Source organism: Ochotona princeps, chromosome 6 (genome assembly GCF_030435755.1).
Source record: "Ochotona princeps isolate mOchPri1 chromosome 6, mOchPri1.hap1, whole genome shotgun sequence".
NCBI lineage: Eukaryota > Metazoa > Chordata > Mammalia > Lagomorpha > Ochotonidae > Ochotona > Ochotona princeps.
Genome location: NC_080837.1, coordinates 23836041 through 23859629, shown reverse-complemented (window position 1 = coordinate 23859629; position 23589 = coordinate 23836041). Strand labels below are relative to the sequence as shown.

The window sequence follows — 23589 nt, the reverse complement described above, 5'->3', positions numbered from 1 at the left end:
TAAAATTTTCTTAAAAATTATTTTTCCTTTCTGAGAAATTTGAGCATTAGCATAAAATACATAAAATATTTCTTAAAACCACTAATGACCATAGTAAGAGGAAGATTTACTCCCAGGAGCTTTTATTTAGTTCCTTAGCTAAAATGTATGTTTTGTCTTGTACACACCAGCTTTTTATATTTTAATGTAAAATAAAATAGGACTTTGAGGGTTTTTTTTCTGTTGAGTTATTAAACTGCTTAGTAAATAATAGATAAATCTAAAGGACCACAATGTAAGATAAATTTTTAACTGATAATGTAAATTGTGTATTTAAGGAGCTTTCTTACGGGAGGTTATATCATTAAATGTTTCTATTTTAAAAACAACTAAATTAAAGTTATTTAATAAGTGTGTATTTTGTTAATATAATTTTTATAATTTAAGAAAGAAAATTATGGTCTGTGCCATCGGGTTAAGAGGTGCTTACATGATAGTCTGCTTTCTCCATGAAGTGATTTTGTAAGGCTTAACTGCCTAGATCCTTCTTGTTACGCATGATTCAATGTTTCCAATTCCTGATTGCTTGATCATGTGTTTATCAGAGTTGGAAGCAACTTTAGACCATGCCAGATGGTAATGTTGCTGGAGGTGTAGCAAGCAAGGTTTCCCTTCCACAAGAGCTTTAGTTTAATTAAAACTAAAAACAGATTAGCAGATCTGTCAGTTTACCCTCATTTGTATGTGTGTGTGTGTGTGTGAGAGAGACACACACACAGAGTATAATTTCATGCAATGTATATCTTCAGGCCACTGCATCTGTCTTGTTTATTTAGCTTTTGTAAGTAACTTTTTTTTAATGTCCCAAAGTTTATCTTATTGGTTTCCTCCAGCCAGTGCAAGAACTTGGTGGAAATTGAAAGGGTTACTTAGAGTATAAACCCTCCCTCCGTGCTGGGTGAGTTGGTTCAGTCCTATTTTGCATAAGTTCCTTTTGAGTAGATCCATGTGTGGATGCATAGTGCTGAAGACTTACTGTTTCCCTGTGTGGATGTATGTTTTGGAGAGAAGCTGTGTGCCTTAGCTGCAAATACTAACATTTTTCAAAATCAATATGTATTGTGCTTATCCTGTCCCTGGAATGGGCAGCAATTCTTTGATGTATTACTACAATGGGAAAACGGTAAGCCTTTTCTTTGTTCATATAGCTTTTAATTAACTTATTTAATGAAAAGCAATGCAGATATTTTTACTGAAACCTGTGAAGTTTTGTTTATCCTTCTTGAAATACATTAAATTCTGTATTTCTAAGTACTGTCAGTGAAGTTGTATCATCATCTCAGTTACTCGGTAGTGCTATTTTTTTATTATTTTTAAAACCTTATAGGACATAAACATGCTTGTGATATATTTTTAGCCTGATGTCTCCACTAGCAGTGGGTTTGAAAGAGTAACTATTTCGATGTTTTCAAATATTTTAAACATATACTCTATACAAAATACATATATGCACATACATATATTGCGAATGCTTCAGTGCTTTCTACATGGAAGAAAAAGATGAAAGTCATTTTGGATATTCATAAAAATAACAAGTATGAAGCTCTGGGAATGATTAGGGAAGCAGTCAGCTAGGGAGGGCCGTGTTTCCTGTTTGGAGTTTCAGGTCCAGAGCCTGACTTTTCTGGGATACCATCTGTTTCTAATCAAACTAGGATTTTGACCCTGTGCAGATTCATAAAGTAAATCACTATTTTTAAAAGAATGCAGTTATATATACATTTTCCAAAGAATGTATTTCTGTTCCATTTATAGTAGATGGTTAGGATTTTAAAATAATACTTTTCTCAGTTACTCAGACTTTTTGTTCTTTAAATTACTTAGTGTTACTTACTGTGTTTCTGAAAAAATATCATTAAGCTAAGCGATTTTGTGTGCTATGAAAAGACAGTAAACTTCTCTAAAAGATTCAGTAGTAGATACCTTTGTAAGATACTTGATGAAGATGAGAAAGATGTTATATTAATGAATATGTATTTTGGCTTAAGTCAGAAATTTTGTTTTTTCTTCTTCTGTCTTTTAGAAAAATTTCCCCTCAGATGTCATATTAAAAAAAATGTGTATGTGGGTTTAGTAACCAGAGAGGAGCACTTTTAATGTTACATTTTGAAATTATAAAGAAAATTCAACTGTATTTTTGTAAAATACGTAGAAGAACAGGTAGTTTTTCCATTCCATTTTTTACCAGTTAAGATGTTTTTAAAGTAGCAAATGGCTATAACCCGGGTACTGAGTACCAATAAAAGTACTTTTTCATTCATTGATTGCTTAGGTTGGCCTTTTTGGACTTGGCCAGTGTTTGATTATGAACTTTTGAGTAAGCGTTCTCAATAAGTGACGATTGAGCCAGTACATCTCAAGCTTGTTAAAAGTGTGTGTTCAGGCTGCCCATGTAAGCAGAGCTTTGGAGACTGTGAGGATCCAATTTACATGGGTAATATAAGTAAAATTATGTGATCCCTAATACTTTCCTTGCCAGCTCTCTTTCAGATAGGCAGATAGTTTTCTTTTGTGTCCCACCCTAAGTAAAACAGTCCGTTTGAAGATGATATGTGGATGTGTGCATGTGTTTATGGAAGTTCAGTAAGATCACTTACTCAACCCGAAATCAGAGACTGTAACTCAGAGACTATTTTAGTCTTTTGAGAGCACAAATCTCACTACATCACAACATCTCTCTTTGTTCTACATTGGGAGGGGTACGTTGGGGACAGTTTTGATAGTATTAAGTATTTCCAGGCTTTAGATGATATAGCTGGTAAGGTAAAATCTAGGCTGAAAATTGATAGTCTGTGTCTTTATAGGCCAAAGGTGACTTCATTCTTGAAAAATTCATGAAGTGATGATATGCTGTCTTATCCTCAGTCACAATGCCTAAGACCTAATAATGACAAGAAATAATATTAAAAATTATTTGAAAGCATATTATTACTAACAAATCCTCAGTTTTCTTCAAAAGAAAATCATGTGGAATGTCACTTCTTTGTCTAAAGATTATATAAATACTTTTAAAAAGATTATATAGATACATCATATTAATACATATTGTGACCTGTCTAATGATGCTTCATAGTTAAACTAGCACTTTTATTAGTATTTCTTGACTATAAGAGAAATACATCATCATTTGAGTTTTAGAGTTTTTATGTATTTTTCATGGTAAGTAGATTTTGTCAATTTAAGATGATAGAACAGGTTAATATTTTGAAATGCTGATAAGCTCTGAAGTTTATCATATTATATGTATTATAAGTTCTTAAGGAAATCATTCCCCCTTTTTCCAATTTTTTGCTTTTAATTTTTCAAGTTGAGTTTGTGTATATTTAGAGTATTTGGTATCTTTTAATTAGATTAAATACATTGCAAGAAAAGACAGCCAGAGATGAACAGCCTTTTTATATTTAATTACCAAGATTACCTGGTCAGTATTATTCTAAACAAAACAAACTTGAGCTTATATATGCAGAAAAGAAAAGGCAAACTATAACTATGTGTAACTTGTATAGCTGTATTCCATATCCTTTGCATAATACCAATAGGTGTTAGAGAAATTGAAACTATTTTGAACATTATACTTTTGGGGGAGTTATTAAAGTAGCAAGAAACAGTAAGTTTAGCAAGAAACAGTAAGTTTCTGCAGTCTTTAAGAACTCTGTCTCAATTCAGTTTTTCTCAGTGATTAAACTTGCATTCTTTATACACAGAAGTAGAAAGTGTCCGGTAAAAGAAAGGAAAATTGAAGGGAGGAGAGGACCCTATGTTTTCTTCACTTTGATTGTTTTGGAGTTTCAGCCCTTCTCTGATTTAATCAGTTTCAGTTTTTTCTAGATCTTGAACTCAGATGCTACCAAATACTGCAGTTATAAAAGCAGCAGCAAGTACAGACATGATGGTCTTTTCATTGTATCAGGGGATTAATTTAATCTTATGAAAAACAGTGCAGAAATCCAAAGTCTAAACCTCAAGCTAAAAGCACATTTTGGATGCTGAGCTTCTTTAGATGGAATTTGGGAAATGAGGGACCGAAAAGAAAACAAGCCTGATTTTAAGGGCTCTTCTGGGCCAGGAACTGTGATGGGGGCTCTAAACTTATCTCATTGAAGTCTGATAACCAGACTGTCATGTGGATATTACAAACTTCATTTTATGTATGAGAGAAATGGAGTTAGGCAAAGTTAAATAACTTACTAAGTTCTATTCAGTAAGTGCTGCAGGTAGAATTTGAACCCAGATCTATTTGCAAAAGCAGATGTTCTTTGTGTGTTATCCAAGAATATAAGTCTCCTTACCAAAAAGCTAAACTGAATGTACCCTTACTGTCCTTAGTATTAAGATATACTGAATTGTAAAAATAAATAAATAAAAAGTAACTAAAAAATCATTAGCCCATTCTTAATGAGAATATTTTGTATACAAGATTGATAACAATTGTATGAATGCTAATTGATTTCTTATTACTCTTTGTTAAAAATGGAAAGGTTAAAACTATCCTAGACATTTAAAAACTCAGAAAATTAGACTGGCAAGTCTGCTGTTCTGATATAATTTATTATTCTGTAAATTGGTTTAGCTATGGTTTTGCCACCTGCTTGCCTAGGCGATTTCTTCTTTTCTCTAAGAATGAAGAAAAGAAAGCAACTAAAATTATATTCTGAACACTTCTCAGACTTATTCTTTAAATAAGTGGTTCTAGTTATTAAAAGCACAGAAACCAATATGAGAGAATACGGAGCATCATTTCTGTTATTTTGAGAGATTATTTGTGTGAAAGAAGAAAGCACATTTGAAAGCACAGTTTAATAAATTAAAATATCCAATCTTTAGACCTAGTTGAGCGACATATCATTTTTGCAATATGGAAAATATTACATCATATAAAATTGTCTTTCTAGAAAACTGCAGATACTATATGATGGATACTTTGGCATAAATCTACTTTTGCTTTTTCTGCCTTTTTAATAGCAAGTATATGAAACTATAATCTCTTAACTCAGGAAAGTTTTTTGGTTTTTTTTCTACTCCTTGAGTCAACTGGATAAAAAATACCAGGGAATTAAAACCTTAAGGTCCTGCCAGGAGAGTGCGTATTATCATTAGTCATGTGTTTGAGTGAGAAATTTGTGTCCCTTTCTGTTTGTTTGTGAACATGAAGAAAGAAATTCAGATGCTATATTGTTGAATCTAAAATTTTTTTAATGTAGATAGCTGAGAGGTGATATACAGTTGAGCAAGCAAATTTCAAGCTCTATCCATTAGAAATCCTTATAGTTTAATCTCTCAAGGAGAAAAAAAAGATGGTTATTAGAAAAACGTTAGCATTTATAGTAGAAAATCCATAGATTTTTAGGATAATTAAACTTGATTAAAGAATTTTTTTTGAAATTAAAGATGATTAATTTCCTACTATTCTCACTACACAGCCAAAGCAGTGATATATTTTACATTGCATTGTACCAAAAATTGGGATTCTTTTTTCCAATAATGGCTAGACAGGAAATTCTGATTTTGTTTTACCCCTAAACATGTCTGGAAGTTTTGGTAAAAAGATGTTGCTGCTCTTATTTAATAAACTATTGAAAAATATAAACATTTAAACTTCTACAGAAATTCCACTTGTGTTTTTAGCCTGCTCATGGGTAAAGAACCTTCCATAGAGATGGCTTGTATGTCCCTGAGTCAGTGCTTGTACTTTAGATATTTTGTTTTATGATGCCTGTGGTTTCAGTTCTTGTGGTCCTTCTACTAGAATTATCTATTTCCCCCATTAGGCTTAGAATTACCATAAACACTCTAATAGCAGATTATACTTACGGCAAAATTTCGAAGATTCTTAAATTGGATTGCTGTTCTACAGATTTATTTTAAAATGTTGTGTTTTCTTTGGGATTACATTTGGGGGAGTTACATTTTAATGTTGAACAAAGAATAGGGAAATCAGAAATTATACATCTCTGACACAAATTTTACCATTTAGGTTAAAGGTATATGATTATATCTGAAGAGTGTTGATTCAAAATAATAGGTACAGAATGATTAGAAAAATGTATAGCAGATTATTTTTAGAAGATTTCTTTAATTTTCTCTAACCTTGCCCCTCATTCTTACATATATGGCTATAATCATTACACTTGATCTTAGCCAAAAGGCCAAGAAGCAGTGTATATGGGGATAATAATTAAAGAAACATTTTTATTTACTCTTCGAAGCAATGCCTCTACTAAATTAAGATCATACAAGAATTCAGAAATGAAAGCTAACTTGTTTGTGTGTATAACTAGGTGCATAACTTAACATCTGTTGATCCATAATTAAACACTAAATAGGTTCTTATAATGATTATTGTCCGAGTTTTTGAGTGTTGATTCTTAAATATACGTGTTTTTAAATGATAGAACTTTACTTAAAATTTGAAGTATAGGGTTTAAGTTTTGGGGATTTTTCTCGTTTCTGTTAACCTCAACTTTATTTTTTTCTTTCACATTTAAATACTCAGCTAGAGTTTATAAAACTTTTATTTTTTTAATATAAAATATATTTTAAGTATACGTTGTTAGGTGTGCATTCTGAAATAATGGTAATAGGACAGATTATTCAGATGATTTTGTTTTATTGTCTTGGTCAATTTCTGTTATTAATATGGACCTTTTCCATATCGGACATCCATTTTAGAATGATACTGAATATATCATAGTGGTATTGAATATCATTAATATTGAATTAATGATAGTGAATGTTTTGAAACTTCAAACTGTTATTCAAGCTATCTTCATGAGAAAACTAATAGAAGCCCAGAAATTAAATGAAGCTGTCCCCAAAATATTTCAGAGTTCATACTGTTTTTGCTTTTCACAGACCTTATATCTTAAGAGACTTCCATAATATTTTTTTTTCTTAAAATATGTTTTTGTAATCTTAAACTGCTGAGTAAAGGAGAGTGATTTAAATCAGTAAAACTAAAGGTAACAGTTTCTCAGTTCTAGTTATCCACGTTTCACAAGTTCAGTGACCACGTGACTAAAGACTACTGTATCATGAAGCATAAATACAGAACAGTTCTATCGTCACAGAAATCTCATCTGGGCAGCATTCATCTAAAGCATTCATCTCATTTCTGTAGTTGAGTGTCTTAATTAAAAGATGTAACTACTCTCTCATAGTGAAGAAAATTTCCATACTTCATCATTTGTTCCATTTCAAAGCCTTGTCAGCCATCACACAGGCTGTGGATCATTTTTCCTTTTAAAGAATGAGGAATGACGGTGTTCTTTTACTCTGTCTTACTGTGGAATGTAACCAGATAAAAAGATTATCTGTCTTTTTCCGCAAAAGCTTCTTTCCATCTTTTCTCAGTAATTCCAGAAAATTATTATGCTCTCTGCTTGACAGGAATAATTCCAGTATTTATAGGATGGATGCATTGAAATCAAGAATCTAGTAAACAGCCAATGTGGCTAAACTGGACCAAGCAGGACAAAATGATTGTCAGTTTTACTCCAGTTGGTAGAAGGAATTAAAACATTCCAAGGATAACTGTGTAATCACTAAAAAGTGATATTGCAAATATGCATTCCTAAAGTATGTTTTCCCCTTTTAAAAGTTACCTTGGGGTAGGTAGGATGTGTGTATCTATGATATTACTGTGGAATTGTTCTTTTCAGCCAGAGTTATTTGTAAAATGGAGGCATCTGTTAGGTTTTAGCTATGTTCTTTCACCGACAGTCTGGTCTGTCTGAAACTCAGAACCTACCATCATTCTTGGAGAGGGAAGGTAATTACTTGGGGGAAGAGACGACCCTATGATAGTGACTGTAAACCTGACCTTCTGAAATAGGGCCTAAAATTCTGAAGAAAATGTCTGTCTACTATATTTTAACAGACCAATTTAAAGTATTTAATTATACCTTTTCCTGTTCCTTTAAAATGGTTTAATTCCTGGTACATTTTAATCATCTTAAAGCGTACATATTCTTTTCTCTTAATTTTAAGATTGTTTGTTGTGATACAAAATCATCCTTGAGATTTAAATGTATGATTAGATCATTAACGAGAAAAAAAGGCTGGCATCTGTGCAGGTGATCAGATGACATAGCAGTCTGGTTTTAATTTGTGGCCAGTACTGATTCTAACTAAGAAAGACTTGCTCTTTTTGTGGAATTGGCTGACTATTTCTCTACATCTGGAGTTAATAAAGTCTTTGAGACCACATCAGTTGCTCTTTGCCGCAAGAACCCTTTGATCTGAAAAATCAAGACTGGCACAACTACTGCTTCATAACATTGCATCTATGTTTGTGTAAGCTATGGTTAAGAGATACCAAAAGTAAAGCTATTTAGCATGTACTATAAATGCTTTTAGATGGGACACTTTCAGAGTCATGTACTTCAAAATATTTTTGGTATGATAAAAATTGTGAACTTGTATTAGTATATAAGTGGCAAAGTAGTTTAGGGATTTTGTGATCATTTCCAAAATTTTAAAAAACCTATCTTTTTCAAAGTCTATTTAGAAAGACCAGCATTAAAAAAAATTTACCTCTAATGTGATGTTTAATTTCACCATGCAGTTTCAAAAGTTTCAAGGGTTCAAAGCTGTTTCTTTACTGAGTGTGGTTAGTCTTGGTTTCTGTGTTTCCTGAAGGCCTTCAGTTATTACCTGAGCAGCATTATCTCCATCGTTTGGTAGTGATTTATAAGTTAGTGGTCATTTCTGTACTTTCTGTTGTAATTGCAAGCATTAAAAACATTTTATGTGTTTTTTTAAAAGATTTATTTTATTTTTATTGGAAAGTCAAATATCCAGAGAGGAGGAGAGACAGAGAAAGATCTTCCAATCAGTGATTCACTCCCCAAGTGGGCGCAATGGCCGATGCTATGCCGATCCGAAGCCAGGAGCCAGGAAATTCTTCCAGGTCTCTCACTTGGGGACAGGGTCCCAAGGCTTTGGGCCGTCCTCGACTGCTTTCCCAGACACAAGCAGGGAGCTGGATGGGAAGTGGAGCTGCTGGGATTAGAACCGGCGCCCATATGGGATCCCGGGAATTCAAGGCGAGGACTTTAGCCGCCAGACCCTATTTTGTGTATTTATGTCATGGAATTTGATGGGGTAGAGGATACAAAAGCTAAGTTGACAAACTGCAAAATTTTATTGACAAATTAGGTTTTTGTGAAATTATACAACAAGACTGAAAATTTCTTATAATTAAAAGTGTGAAGTTTATATACTGTCTCATCTGGATATAATTACTGAAAATTCCATATTTTCAGATCCAGTATAATGTATATGGTAAGCATATATGTAATAAAAAGCATATCTAAATTTGATTCTCATTTTTATTTTCTGGAAAATCTTTGAATTTATTCTGCTTCTTGTTTGTAGTTTCAGCTTGACTTGAAATCTAAATGCATAGGGGACAGAGGATGCTTAGCCATGACTAAGCTTAGAAAATGAAGCAGAATTAAAAGAATATAGTCCAAAGTTTCTTTGTTTAAAACTTTACCTGCGTATACAAATATACTACATTCTGAACATATTTTAATAGCCTAATAAATTATTTCATTCTAACACAATCTTTTGTGAAATAACTTTAAGCTAGAAAAGTATGTATCATGAACAAAAAAAAACTTTCTTTCTGCCATAATAGAAACTGACTATAGATTCTTCTTGATAATTGCTAGGATTATATCTTTTTTTTTTTTTTTTTTTTGAGGTATCTTAGGAGGTTTATTCCAAGGGAGCAGGAACAGGGTAGGGGTGGTGGAGATCAGGAAAGAAGGGCAAGAAAGAGGGGGAGAGAAGAGAGAGAGCAGGATTATATCTTGGCCCAAACTTAGGTACCTCAAATGTATGTTTTTACCACTGGGGTGTGAAAGGTAGCAAGCAAGCTCGAACGCTAATCCACCAGAAAGACAAATCTTTACTAGTGTCTGCAGGTCTAGCAAGAATAAAAGTGGACTTTCTAATCTGTATGTAGGTTAAATTATGTGTATATATAAATGCAGTCATGTTAGATGAACGCTGTAGAAAACAGCATTTAAGGACTGAAGAGGGCAATATTTAGCAGTATATTTGTTCCTATTCAGATCATAGAAAAATGATAAAATTAGATAATACTTATTAGTTGCTTAATTTGTAGAATACTCAATGCTAAACATATATTTTCATTCCCAGTTTTCCCATTAAATTCTTGATGTATAAGTACTGCTTAATGTGATTTTACAAAAAAAGCGAAATTAGGAATATTAAGGCAATGGGCTTTATAGTGTCTCATTCTTGATAGGTATTTAACTGACAGCTTATGCAAATAAAATGTTACTCCCCTATTAATCTCAAGTTAATTTATAATTCTTAACTTTTTATTAGTGGCTATGAATCATATTTTTGGGGGGGTATCAAATTACATTAAATTGGGCCTGGCAGCGTGGCCTAGCAGCTAAAGTCCTCGCCTTGAACGCACCAGCATCCCATATGGATGCCAGTTTTAAGCCCAGCAGCTCCACTTCCCATCCAGCTCGCTGCTTGTGGTCTGGGAAAGCAGTCGAGGATGGCCCAAAGCCTTGGGACCCTGCACCCGCGTGGGAGACCTGGAGGAGGTTCCAGGTTCCCGACTTCGGATCAGCATAGCATCAGCCATTGCGCCCACTTGGGGAGTGAATCACTGATTGGAAGATCTTTCTCTCTGTCTCTCCTCCTCTCTGGATATTTGACTTTGTAATAGAAATAATAATAAAAAAAATTACGTTAAATAAAATAAATTAAAATATCTTCCCATTTTTAATTCCATAATTCCAGAAATTTTCTGTGCTTATACAAACAAGTATGTGACGAATGCAGTGTTTTTCAGATACTCCACATCATTTTAATGTTAGTTGCTTTCTAACATTTAAGTGAACAATTTTAGTTATTGTTTGCAGTGAAATGTAGTGCATATGCTCTTTGCAAAGAAGCAAAAATAAACAGAGTGTGTATCACTCCTTTTTTAAAGATTTCATTTTATGTGAAAGGCAGATTTTACAGGGATAGAAGAGATAAAAAAGGTCTTCCATCCACTGGTTCAATTTCCAGATGACTGCAATGGCCAAAGCTGAGCTCATCTGAAGCTGGGAGCCAGGAGCTTCTTCTAGGTCTCCCACATAGGTCCTGGATCCAAAAAGGACTTGAACCATCCTCCACAGGTTTTCAGGTCACTAGCAGGGAGCTGGATTAAAAGTGGAGCAGCCTGGACCTGAACCAGCACTTGTAGGAGATGCCAGCATCACAGAGTGGAGGACTAGCCTGTCAACACCAGCCTCCCCCACTCCCTATAGGTCACCTTAAATCTTAAATCTTAAATGATTTTCTTTTTCGTTTCAGTAGTTACAGGAATGGTATGAGCATGATCCTTAAGGTTATTTGGCTGCCCATTTAGTTTTCCAATGGAATGCAAATTGCTATTTGCTTATTCAAGATGTTCATAGTTGCTTATCTGAAGTTTAAGGTTTACCAAAGGAAATTAGTTCTACTCTTAACAAAATAAGTGAGATTTATCTTAAAGCTGTGGCAGAGCTTTAAAAAAAAACTTGAAATTAACGAATTAAAATTTCTCTGTAGAATTTAGTTTTAATTTATTTGTTAACCATTGGAAGTTAAGGAACGTCTCAAACAATTATATTTTGCCTTTCAGTTATCTTTTAGTAGTAACATGGAATAGCAACTCATTTGAGTTTATGTGATTAATCTTAAAAAACAAAAAAATTAATTTATGAATCCAAACTTTATTTCATGCTTGTGTTCAAAGGGTACGAGTTGATCCCTTCAGATTTTAAATCATAAGCCTATGTGAGAGTTCTGTTTTATTATGCTTTGGACTTTATTCAGCTGCCTGGTGCAGTTGTCACACCAAGGTGCACTGCAGGGATATTTTGAGTACTCTCTTTCTGTCAGACTAAGCTAAAAGGAACAATTATATAGTAATCAAGTTGGATACTATTTACGTGGATTTAAACAGTTTTCTTTGCATCTATGTTGGCCTTTAGAGATGAGGTAAGCCTTTTTAAGTCCTTTATTAAATGTAGAACTCATTTTATGTAAGTGAAATTTGCATAGTCATTTGCATTTAAATTAAATACTGTTTAATTTTAAGGTATATGCACCATCCCCAAATTCAGATGACTTCAATCGTGAATCGCCTAGTTATCCATCTCCTAAGCCACCAACCAGTATGTTTGCTAGCACTTTCTTTATGCAAGGTAAGTAATAACAAATAGTTGTCAAGTACCCTTCAGTTATCTGTGTAGTAGCCAATATTTTTAAATGTCATGAAAGAAATTCCTATATGGGTTTGTTTTTTTGGTTTGGTTTGGTTTGGTTTTTGGCTTTTCGGGGGGGGAGGCTGAAGGAAATTGAATGTAGCTTCCTAGTTTTTAAATACTGTTTAATGCTAATAGCAGTTTAGTTGGATTATCCAAGAGAGCTGCTCTTGCTCATTTTAAATACATGAAAGCTATTAACAACTCTGGTTTCTTGTTTAAATTACCAATTCATTGTACCTCAAATTATCAATATCAATAAAGAGTAAATATTACAGAATTGAGAAAGCCTCGTTAAGGAAGAAATAGTGTTGCATTTCCTTTAATTCATGTCCAGCAAATCATTTTTATTTGTTCTCCTGTGGTTTGGGATTAGGGGAAGCATATATATGGAAGCAATAAATTATGACATAGATGATTCCTTGATTTTATATTAGTGAGGGGAGTCTTTGCTGACACATTTCATTCGAAGACTAGACAATATAAGATGGTCATTATCAGTTACTTCAGCCTAATGCTGAGATACTTTGTTAGTCCTCAGCTTCAGAATGTTTTCTGTTATGCCAATGACTATTGTAGATTTAGAATATTTTTTCTAGACATACGGTATGCCATTTTATCTCCTACAGCATTTTCTAAATCTTCAGTTTTCATCTTCCTCCATATAAATTTAAATTTATGGGCTGCTTTTCTATTTTTTTATGACTCTAATCCTTATTCTTTTAAAATAGTAACTTAATAGTTTGGAAGGAAGAAGAACAGACAGAAGACTGGGTTGGGAAGGAGAAGAAGGATGAAAATATCTGGAGGATATTGTGAATCTTTATAAGCGTCATCGAAATAAATGAGCTAAGGAAAATTTCATATTTCTGTTTTTGTTTTAGATGGGACCCACAATTCTTCTGACCTTTGGAGTTCATCAAATGGGATGAGCCAGCCTGGTTTTGGTGGAATTCTGGGGACCTCTACTTCCCACCTGTCTCAGTCCAGTAGTTATGGCAGCCTTCATTCACATGACCGCTTGGTAGGCTATGATACATGACTTTGCCCTCACCTGTGTTTCTTTTTGTATTCTAGAATAAATTTTGTTTTCTACAAATCACTTCTGGGTCTCCTGTACTTTGCCATTTTTAAAAAGTAAAAGACTACAGTAGCATCTTCAAGCTAATTTAGAATGATCTTTTTGACTTATTGCAGTGGTTGTCCTTGTTTGTGATAACCAGAAAATGTGTCTAACGGCTCATATCTTTCTCCTCCTTTATCTAGAGTTACCCTCCACATTCAGTTTCACCAACAGACATAAACACAAGTCTTCCACCAATGTCCAGCTTCCACCGCGGAGGTACCAGCAACTCACCTTATGTTGCTGCTTCACACACTCCTCCCATCAATGGATCAGATAGCATTCTTGGTGAGCTTTTGGCATTGGCCAAATTTCCTAAAACTTTGATGTGTTTGCACTAAATTCAGTATCTTTTAGTATATTTTTAATGTGTGGTTTAAAAATTGAAAAAATAGAACTTTTTTCATTAATAAAAAATTGTAAAGCAACGCATAATTTATTTAGCTTATTAAGTATAACAAATATAGGAAAAATCCTGATTTGTGGTGACAAATGTAAGGTATCAGTAGAAAACCTTAAAATAAGGGTCGAGTACTAGAAAAGCATGCTTGTCTACTGAAATTCTTGAGCTCTTTCCCTTCCTGAACTGTCCAGGAACCAGAGGGAATGCTGCTGGCAGCTCGCAGACAGGTGATGCCCTTGGAAAAGCTTTGGCTTCTGTGAGTATTGATTTCATATATTCTACTGAATGAATTGTACACACTGTATACAGGAATTAGATTTTATGGACAGTTGTGTTGTAGTTAAAGGCTATAGTTTACAAGATCAGCTGAACTACTTATTTACAGCTATTCCTGATTTATATTGATGTCCTAAATTAACACTAGAAAGTTTCATCATAAAGAAATACTCTCTGACTTGACTTTAAACATCTGTTTTTGTTTAATGGGATAGGTAGGTTATGAAAGAGAAATGTAATTTTTTTAATCTAAAACAAATTACTGAGATGTACTTGTTAAGTTTATTTGTTTTAAATACAGACTTTGTGAAAATCTCATTAAAATAAATCAGATGGAACCAAGAAAGATTACTTAGTCATTCTCTGGATCCAGAGAAATGAAGTCCTTCATAAGGGACGTTTCCTAATTGGAAACTTTTTTTCAAAAAGAATAAACAGTCCATTGCAGCTAATTTATGCAAAAGATAGAGAATAAGAGCCTTTTAAAAAAAAATGCTAAATTGATTGAAGTACTTGTACTAGGGCCCAACACTGTAGCCTAGTGGCTGAAGTCCTCACCTTGCACATGTCCCATATGGGCGCCGGTTCTAATCCTGGTGGCCCCAGTTCCCATCCAGCTCCCTGCTTGTGCACTGGGAAAACAGTCAAGGACGGCCCAAAGCTTTGGGACCCTGCACCCACGTGGAGGACCTGGAAGAAGCTCCTGGCTTTGGATCAGCTTAGCTCTGTCCATTATGGTCACTTGTTGCAGTGAGTCAGCAGATGGAAGATCTTCCTCTCTGCCTCTCTTCTTCTCTGTATATCTGACTTTCCAATAAAAATATATAAATCTTAAAAAATAATAATAAAAAGAAAGAAATACTTGCACTAAAGTGAGTAAAATAGATTAGGAGGTTCTGAAGAATTTTCTTGTAACAATTGGTTTACATCTTATGAGACATTAGTTACAAAGCGATCATGTTTTCATATATCTAGTTTTTAAAACATTAAAATTTTAAAAAATCTCTTCTGGAATGCTAAAACTAAAAAAGAGGCAGCTTATTAGTAATATACAAAGATTCAAAATCTAACTAGAGAGATAACTTTCACTGTGTATACTTTGTGAAGCTTGGTTTTCTTTTTTTCTTTCTTCATTTCTTCTGAGCAGTACTCCTGGAAATTCCTACAGAGATGTCTTACATAGGCTATGAAATGCAGTTGACTCTTGTCAGACACATCTGTTGCTGTTTTTAGGGGCGAAAGCAAAGTGCTTGTATATATGAATAGTAGAAACAACTGTTGAACATTTAAGGAGAAACACCTCTTAGAGTATTTATTTTTGTAAATACTCCTTTCCCTCCATGCAAGTACCAGCTTAAGAATGAAGCCAAGCTTGATTGTTACACAGTGGAGGCCCTCACAAAGTAGAGCTCAATAAATGTTGGATTCATTCTTACTTGATAGTTAATAATGATGATGGTAATAACAAAACCTACAAACAAATATTGGCTATAATTTGAACACTTAATAGGTGCTTGGCACCACACCGAGTGTTTACATACCCTGTTTTATTTAATCCTTGAAAAACACCCTGTAAAGTTGCATTATTATCCCTACATTACTGATGAGGGACTAGGGTTTAAAAGGTTAAGTAACTTGAGCTCAGAAAGATTAAGTAGCTTGCCCTAAGGGATCACAAAGCTGGTCAGAGTAAAACCCACATGCATTAGAACCCTGACTGACTGGCTTCAGCCTGCACTTAGCCATTGCTGTGTGTAACATCTTGCAAGATGTTCATAAGGATCAAACAGAGTTGTCCCACATTTTCCTGAACTTTTTCTCACAAATGTAAGCCACCTATTTAGGAAAAATATTATTCTGTATTACTAAGTCTGAGGAGCTCTCAGGAAATTAGATAGCTTGCCGTGTTCATTCTGCTGGTTGTGGAAAAATCCAGTAACAGATATTTCACATTTAAGAGAGCAAAGAAAATTTGCCTCAATAAGAGAAAACCTCTAAAAGTACAGCCTGCTTTCAGGATATTTTATCCCCTTGTAGGTCATTTGTTTATCTAATTTGAGGAAAACGCCGGTAAAGAAACCTTGATACATTAGGCAGCCAAAAATTTGATGTTTTTAGTGGCCATTCAACCTCACTTTCAGTTACCCTCAGGTTCTTGAATATCTTCCCATATTTTAAGTACACAAACCAAACTGTTTGACAGGGAAGGGGAATTCTCTTTGAGTGGAAACCAGGGAAGATTTGTTTTGTGTAGTTAGTGGGTGGGCTTTGGTTGTCATGGAAACCTAGGTCTGTCATCCTGTGTTGTTACTAGGCAGGAGCAAGCAGGTCATTCCATAAATCATTTCTGTCATAGCTGAAGGTGATGCATTCCATCTGCTCCGTCACTGCATGCCACAGTGTGCACACTTCAAATCCCTTCCTTCAATCCATCTGCTGGCCCTACCCCTAAACTGGACACCTCCTCAAGCACATTTTTTTCTCTGTCATTACAGATTCATATTCATTTTCGTATATGGTTAACACTCTCACAATGTACTAAAATACGTTACATGTCTGGGCATGGGAAGGATTAGAAGAGGTGAGAGAGAATAAGCTGAATAAGGATCAGAATTGAAAACCTGACGTAACAGGAGAATTTTATGTTAGATATTATAGATCTTTGGGAGTAGTAATCATGACTGTGTTACAATTTTAAAGTCCATTATTAGAATGTGATTTTTTAATGTAGTCTCTAGTTTTACATGGAGAAACTACATGCTTTTGGCATTAGAAGTTATCCCCAACTGTCTGATATATGTTGTAGAAGGGCTTTTCATGTGTGAAACTTCAGAGGGTACAACCTTTGTTCTCCAGTTTAGGTATTAAAGAGCACACAGAACAGTGTGTGATTAAACATATAAGGCCAGATAATGCATTTGCAAAGGTTCCTTTATTTTAGGTTTAAGCCTGGATAATTGTGGTCTTAATCTTAGGATAGCGGGAAAGAGAATTGTACATGAAAGTATTTACACAAAGTTCCCAAAGCCCTGTGGATTATGCATTAGTTTAGATAATAAACTAGGGTAGATAGAAGGAAAGGAAAATCTGTGTATCCATGCCATTTCTAATGTGTTTCCCTGAACATTTGCCAGACAATAACCCTTTAAGATTGTGCCCATGGAGAGTTATATAGAGGAAGAAACATCTGGTTTATTTCAGTGCCTAATACCATATCAAAACACTTGGTCTTTAATTTAGAGGAGATCAAACAAGAAGACTGTTTAACTTTGTTGATTATATCAGACTTCTTTGTGATAATTAATGTTTTGATTTCTACCTCAGAGCAAGGGAAAGAGAGAGAGTGTGTGTGTGTGTGTGTGTGTGTGTGTATTTAGTTAAATGGTCAATAGTATCTAACAAAAGAAAAAGAAAATTCAGGGAAGTTGATGTTTAAAAGTAATTCATAAAATAAGTTTCTTTGTTCCTGAGACTCAATAACATTAGCATAATAAAGATTAACTGAAATGTGCACGGTAGTGTTAAAAAATTGGACTCAGGGTTCCTGGGTTGGGCCTGGGAGCTCTCCATTGTTTTGTTATTGTCTGGGGCCCTTTTCATTAGCCTCTGGCTTATTGGCACCCTACTGATTGGAATGGACCATGACTGATAGGAGGAGGAGCCTCATTTGTTGCAGTAAAATAAGGCATATGATCGTTTAAGCCTGGCAGAAGGTATTGGGAGTTATTCATCATTGGTCATTTAACAGTAAGAGCACCATGGACTGCATGCAGAATGAGTTCTTACTTTGTATTTATGCTATAGACTCTAAATCACTCCCACTCCCATTTTTAAAGTGACTGACTTCTTTTCCTTAAAAATCATCAATGTAGAAGTTCTGTAAGGCCAGAGAGTAAGAAAAGAAAATGTATTCTTGATTTAGAATGCTCTTTACCAAATAAAGCCCCATATTTAACACTTGGTAAAGCGACTCAACTTTTTAGATTAAGCAAAATTTGCAATTTAGTAACAAAATAGATGTGAAGAAAGTTTAGTTAATGGTCTGTGTTACAAACAGGTATGTTAAACTTTTGAATAAATGTGTTGTTCTCACACACAGAGATTATGTTTATGAAAGTAAAAGGGACAAGACAAAGTCCTGTAACTTGTCAGACTGTCATCATCTTAATTGTCAAGAAAGAACAAGCAAATTTGATGAGAGAGTGGGAAAAATGATTTCTATCAAATGAATAGAGAAGCTACTTGTGTTTGTTGGAGAACAAGATTAAATTCAGGACTCCTGGCTTGGACTTTGCCCAGCTCCTGCTGTTGAGCCTTTGGAGAGCAAACCAGTTAATGGAAGATCTCTGTATCACTGTGCCTTTCAAATGGAATCAATCTTAAAGGAAGAGAAGATAAGGCAGATACACAAATCATGATCATTCCTGATGTGGTATAAAGGAAGACTAAAGAAAAGTTCAGCAGAGAGTGTAAGGGAGGGTAAAATCACACATAAAAGGGAAGGGGACATTTGAACTAAGCTTTGATGTGATATAGAATTTCATTGGGAGAGAAGAAATAGAAATCCTGACAGGAAAATGAGCTATGTTGAGAAAATGAGAATGAATAACAGAATACACTAATTATGAGTAATTTATATGGTAGGAAAATATTTTTGCCACCAGATATGGAAGGCATCAAGTTTCATTTTGTTTTATTGAGTAGACAATAAAAATTGGAGTGTGTTCGAGGACAGTCATTCTTAGGTAGTAATGAGTGGGATAAAAGGAAAAGTAACTACTAATGTAAAGACTTAACATAGTCCAACCACAAGTGCTAGACCATGAAGGATTTAAAATAGTGTCATGGCGTTACAAACAATGTGTGCCTGTCCCAAAAACACAGAGAATTCTGAGTATTGGTGTCTAGAAAGGGAAAGGGAGAAGGACAGGAAGAAAAAGTGAGAGGATACATGAGAATGATTGAGCTAACTGAGGTGTGAGAGAGAGAATTGGGAAAGATAGGAAGCTTGGGTTTAGACAGACTTCTCGTGAAGCCTGCCCACATGCATAAATCTGGCAACCAGTTTGATGACAGAGGTGTTAATTTGGGAGTCATTCACCAGGATGTACAGTTGATACTTGGTGAAGAACTGAGTTACCAAGAGATAAAGCACAGGCAAATAGAAACTAGAACTTTGGGAAATCTACACTGAAGGATCTGAAAGAACATAGAATCAGTTAAAAGGAATCAATTAGGTGGACATTCCCAGTAAGAATGGGATATGTTTCATCATTGAAAACGGAGTTGCAGGTCCAACTGCACCATTTATCAGCACTCTCATGGAGCCTGAAACTACAGTAGTGAGTTAGAAAAAATCGTGCTTTCCTAGAGCTTACTTGTACTAGGCAGAAGGGTATGCTGACAATTAGTAAACATAATGGAAGTGCCATGAAGAAAACAAAAGCAAAATGTGGGACCAGCAGGAAATGCTCTTTCTCCAGTGCTTTCAGGAGACTAACGTTTACAGAGGACTAGAAATCCACGAGATGGACTTCTTTGTAGAAACAACCGTTTTGTCTGACACTGAAGCTTTACTGACTCCTACCCACCATTAACACCTGCTTTGCTTACCAATCTTATAGTTCACTTATTTTATAAAAAGCATCTGTGCGCATAACCATTATAATGATTTGAATCTTGAAAAAAATTAAAACAGGACTATATATAGTTCATATTGCAGTATACGTGGTACGTTTTTGTTCTGTTTTTGAAATTCAGGTTTCTGTGGCCTTTGTGTAACTATTAGGCATAAAATTGATAGGAAAAATATTTCACCTTAAATCTTAGATTATAAAAGTAACGTCATGTAATTGGATTTGTATTTTCTGTAGTCACATACTGATACTTATGTATCTTTTATTTTGTGGGCAGATTTATTCTCCTGACCATACCAGCAGTAGTTTCCCATCAAATCCATCAACACCAGTTGGATCACCATCACCTCTTACAGGTAGGCTTTGGTTTTGTCAAACTACTTAATGTGTGCAACTGTTTAGAAATATTTCAAGTCCATTTTCTTGCAGTGAAATACAATTTTTAAAAGTCAGGAAAAATAGTTAAGTTTTGACTAATGAAGCATGTAGGTAGAACATTCTTTTGCATTCATTTTGAAGAAAACTGAAATGCCTGTTAGCTTTGATTCATTTATATATTTCATAATTTATAAGCTACTTTGTGAAAATTTCTAACAATGGTTGTTACAACAGTATGAAAATAAAGCTGGGAAGAGCAAGCATTGTGTCATTAGCTGATCTAGCTGCTGTTTGGGAGACCTAGATCCAGTGTTGTAGAACCTGGGATCAAATCCCAGCTTCTACACTTTTTTTTTTTAAGATTGATTTATTTTTATTACAAAGTCAGATATACAGAGAGGAGGAGAGACAGAGAGGAAGATCTTCCATCTGATGATTCACTCCCCAAGTGGGCTTAATGGCTGATGCTATGCTGATCCAAAGCCAGGAGCCAGGAACTTCCTCCAGGTCTCCCACACGGGTGCTGGTCCCAAGGCTTTGGGCCGTCCTCGACTGCTTTCCCAGACCACAAGCAGGGAGCTGGATGGGAACTGGGACCACCAGGATTAGAACTGGCATCCATGTGGGATCCTGGCGCTTTCAAGGTGAGGGCTTCAGCTGCTAGGCCACTGCGCCGGGCCCACTTTTTTTTTTTTTTTTTTTTTTTTTAAGATTTACTTATTTATTTGAAAGAGTTACAGAGAGAGAGAGACAGAGATCTTCCACTCACTGGTTCACTCCCCACCTACTCGCAATGGTGAGACCTGGGCCCATCCAAAGCCAGCCGACAGGAGCGTCTTCCAAGTATCTCAGGTGGATCTCATTAGTGGCCCAAGCTATCTACTGCTGTTTTACTGGAACATTATCAGGAAGATAGGTGGAAAGTGGAGCAACCAAGACTTAAAGCACTGCCCATGTGAGATGCCAGCATTACAGGTGGCAACTTTATCTGCTGTAATAGCCTAAGTACTTAAATGACACCCATTTGAGAGACCTTGATACGCTGTACTTGATTCAGCCTGGTCCCATCCCAGCTTACAATAGGCTTTTGGGAAATGAATCAGCAGATGACAAGTTCTCCATCTCACTTCTGCCTTTTAGATAGATAGGCAGGTGGGTATATACTTAGGCAGTTAATCTACAAAGGAAGAATATGAAGAAGATAACTCATTACATAAAAAATAAAACTAACACTTTTAGAAATATTTGTAATTTCTGTTTTCCTTGTTCTCCACACTTACTATGTACCATGTGTGAGACTCAAAAAATCAGTGCTTTTGCTAGATATACTCTGTCTTTCTATTTGGATTCAGTGAATTCTAAGAATATGAATTTCTGAGCATGAAATAATTTTTTTTCTGGGGCCAGCATTGTGTTGTAGTGGGTACAGCTCCCTACTGCAGTGCTGTCATCCCATACTAGCTGCTCCACTCCCAGTCCAGCTCCCTGCTAATGGCCTGGGAAAGCAGCAGAGGATGGCCCTAGTGCTTGGGCCCCTGCATCCACCTGGAAGATTGGGAGGAAGCTCCTGGTTCTGGCCTGGCCCATCTCAGGTTAGTGCAGCCATTTGCAGAGTGAACCAGCAGATAAAAGACCTCTCCCTCTCTGTATTCCCTGCTGACCTTTTTCTCTGTAGCTGTACCTTTTAGATAAATAAAATGAATCTTGAAAACATATTTTCCCCCCTAAGGAAAAGAAATCTACAGATATGTATGAATATTTCTCTTTTTTTTGCACAATATATTTATTTTATTTTAATTACATTTCATTTTGTGACAAAATAAAATAGGCTCTGGGATTCCCCCAACCCCTCCCGTTGCCCTCCCCCCATGTTGGATTCCTCCACATTGTTGCAGGTAGTACAGTTCAAATCCAGTCATGATTCCTTCATTGCGAGCATGTACCATGCAGAGTCCAGCATCTTATTGTCCAGATAAGTTCAATAGTTTCTTTAGGAGACCATCCCTGGTCTGAAAGTAGAGCTGGGAGAATATCATTCCCTCCAATGAAAAGCCACAACATATCATCAGCAACGATTCACAACATTATGGAGCTAATTGGCATGGTATTGATAATAACCAATATGTTCGAAAATGCAAGTTCTTAACCACTCCTGTGACTACTTTTCTATTTTAGTTTATACACAACCAGCTGCTATACACCTTAAAATGGCTATAGGGTACTATTCAGCTGTCTCATGTCTATTTTCATTTTTGTATTTAGTAGTTTATAGTGTTGAAGTGTGATTTTTACTGAACTTGGCGAATTTTAGGATAGTCCAAACTGGCTTATAACTCTAACAAGGCAGATATGTATGAATATTTCTAGTGAAAATAACTGGTTCATATTTCCTTTGCTCTATTCCTGGTGTTTTTTCACATTTCATTCTTTTACATGTTTTAAATGCTGTGTTATGGCATGAATGCATTGAAACATAATTGCTGTTCGGAGAACTTTTCAACACACTAGGAATAGATAAAATTTTTAATGTCTGTTAAACAGTAGTTTTAAAACTGAAACTTTTTCAAGCAGTTTTTATAGGGGCAGAAAAAAACCTTGCTGAGGGAAAATTATTTTGAAAAGTCATTAAGTACATGGATAAAATCACTGTTCCTCCAGCAACTAGTTGACCTCAAATAATTGTTTACCTGATTAGGTCATTAGTTAAGTTTGTGTGGTTTATTTGGTTTTTGTTCAGTCCTTTAGCATTGGTCAGAGTTTCTGAAAAATCAGGGGCTCTGAGATGCCAGGGCCATTGCTACCTCCTGTGCTGTGTATGTGTGTGTGAGCCTGGAAACTTTGGAAGAAGCAGTCCTATGTGGCAATGATGAACTGCTGGCAGCTGCGTTCAACTGTTAGCAGGTTCTACCACTTTCTCAGACACCGTGGCTTCAGCTGTCTAGTAAAAGTTGAACAGCTGTTCTCCACGCAGACAAGACTGTGAAAGACCCATTGACTGAAAATTGTTGTTTAAGAGAGCTGAAATTACAAGAAGAATGATGTAAATTTAACCCTACTCATCCTGTTGGCAATTCTACTAAGATTCTCAGTATCACTTTGGCCACAGCCTTTACACTTTCCCATCTGAGGGATTGGCATTGGTGTATATCCTGGCTGCCTCTCCTCTCACAGAATCCTTAGGTTTCTATTAACATCCAGCAGGGAGCTGAGCTGCTTTGAGCAGCAGAGTTCAGTATCTGTGAAATGAGGGATCAGAGACTTAGACATTTCTCCTTCCATTTTTATCTGATGTTTAAAGAGTGACACGCCTTTATTCCGCTGATTAATGAAAATTTAGACTGTTGTCATAATCAAAGGAAAATACAGTTGAACAGCTGTTCCTGCTGAAACAGCAAATCAAACACCGATTTTATGCAGGTGTGTCGCTCATGTCTCCTATCTGTAGTTTTT

At 35.2% G+C, this 23589-nt stretch overlaps 1 protein-coding gene across 12 annotated transcripts in view; it reads left to right on the top strand.

Moving 5' to 3' along the window:
• TCF12 (transcription factor 12) overlaps positions 1–23589 on the top strand; it is a 336770-nt gene that overhangs the window by 278429 nt on the left and 34752 nt on the right. For 9 of the 12 annotated variants that reach the window (XM_036495661.2, XM_058665794.1, XM_004578054.4 and 6 more), the window contains 5 exons: positions 12158–12263; positions 13208–13347; positions 13590–13734; positions 14041–14105; positions 20039–20117. In XM_036495661.2, the coding sequence (XP_036351554.1) occupies positions 12158–12263; positions 13208–13347; positions 13590–13734; positions 14041–14105; positions 20039–20117 (535 nt within the window). Of the gene's footprint in view, positions 1–983; positions 1163–12157; positions 12264–13207; positions 13348–13589; positions 13735–14040; positions 14106–20038; positions 20118–23589 lie in introns of those variants that run through there. The other 3 variants (XM_004578058.4, XM_058665800.1, XM_004578059.4) reach the window with 2 other exon arrangements.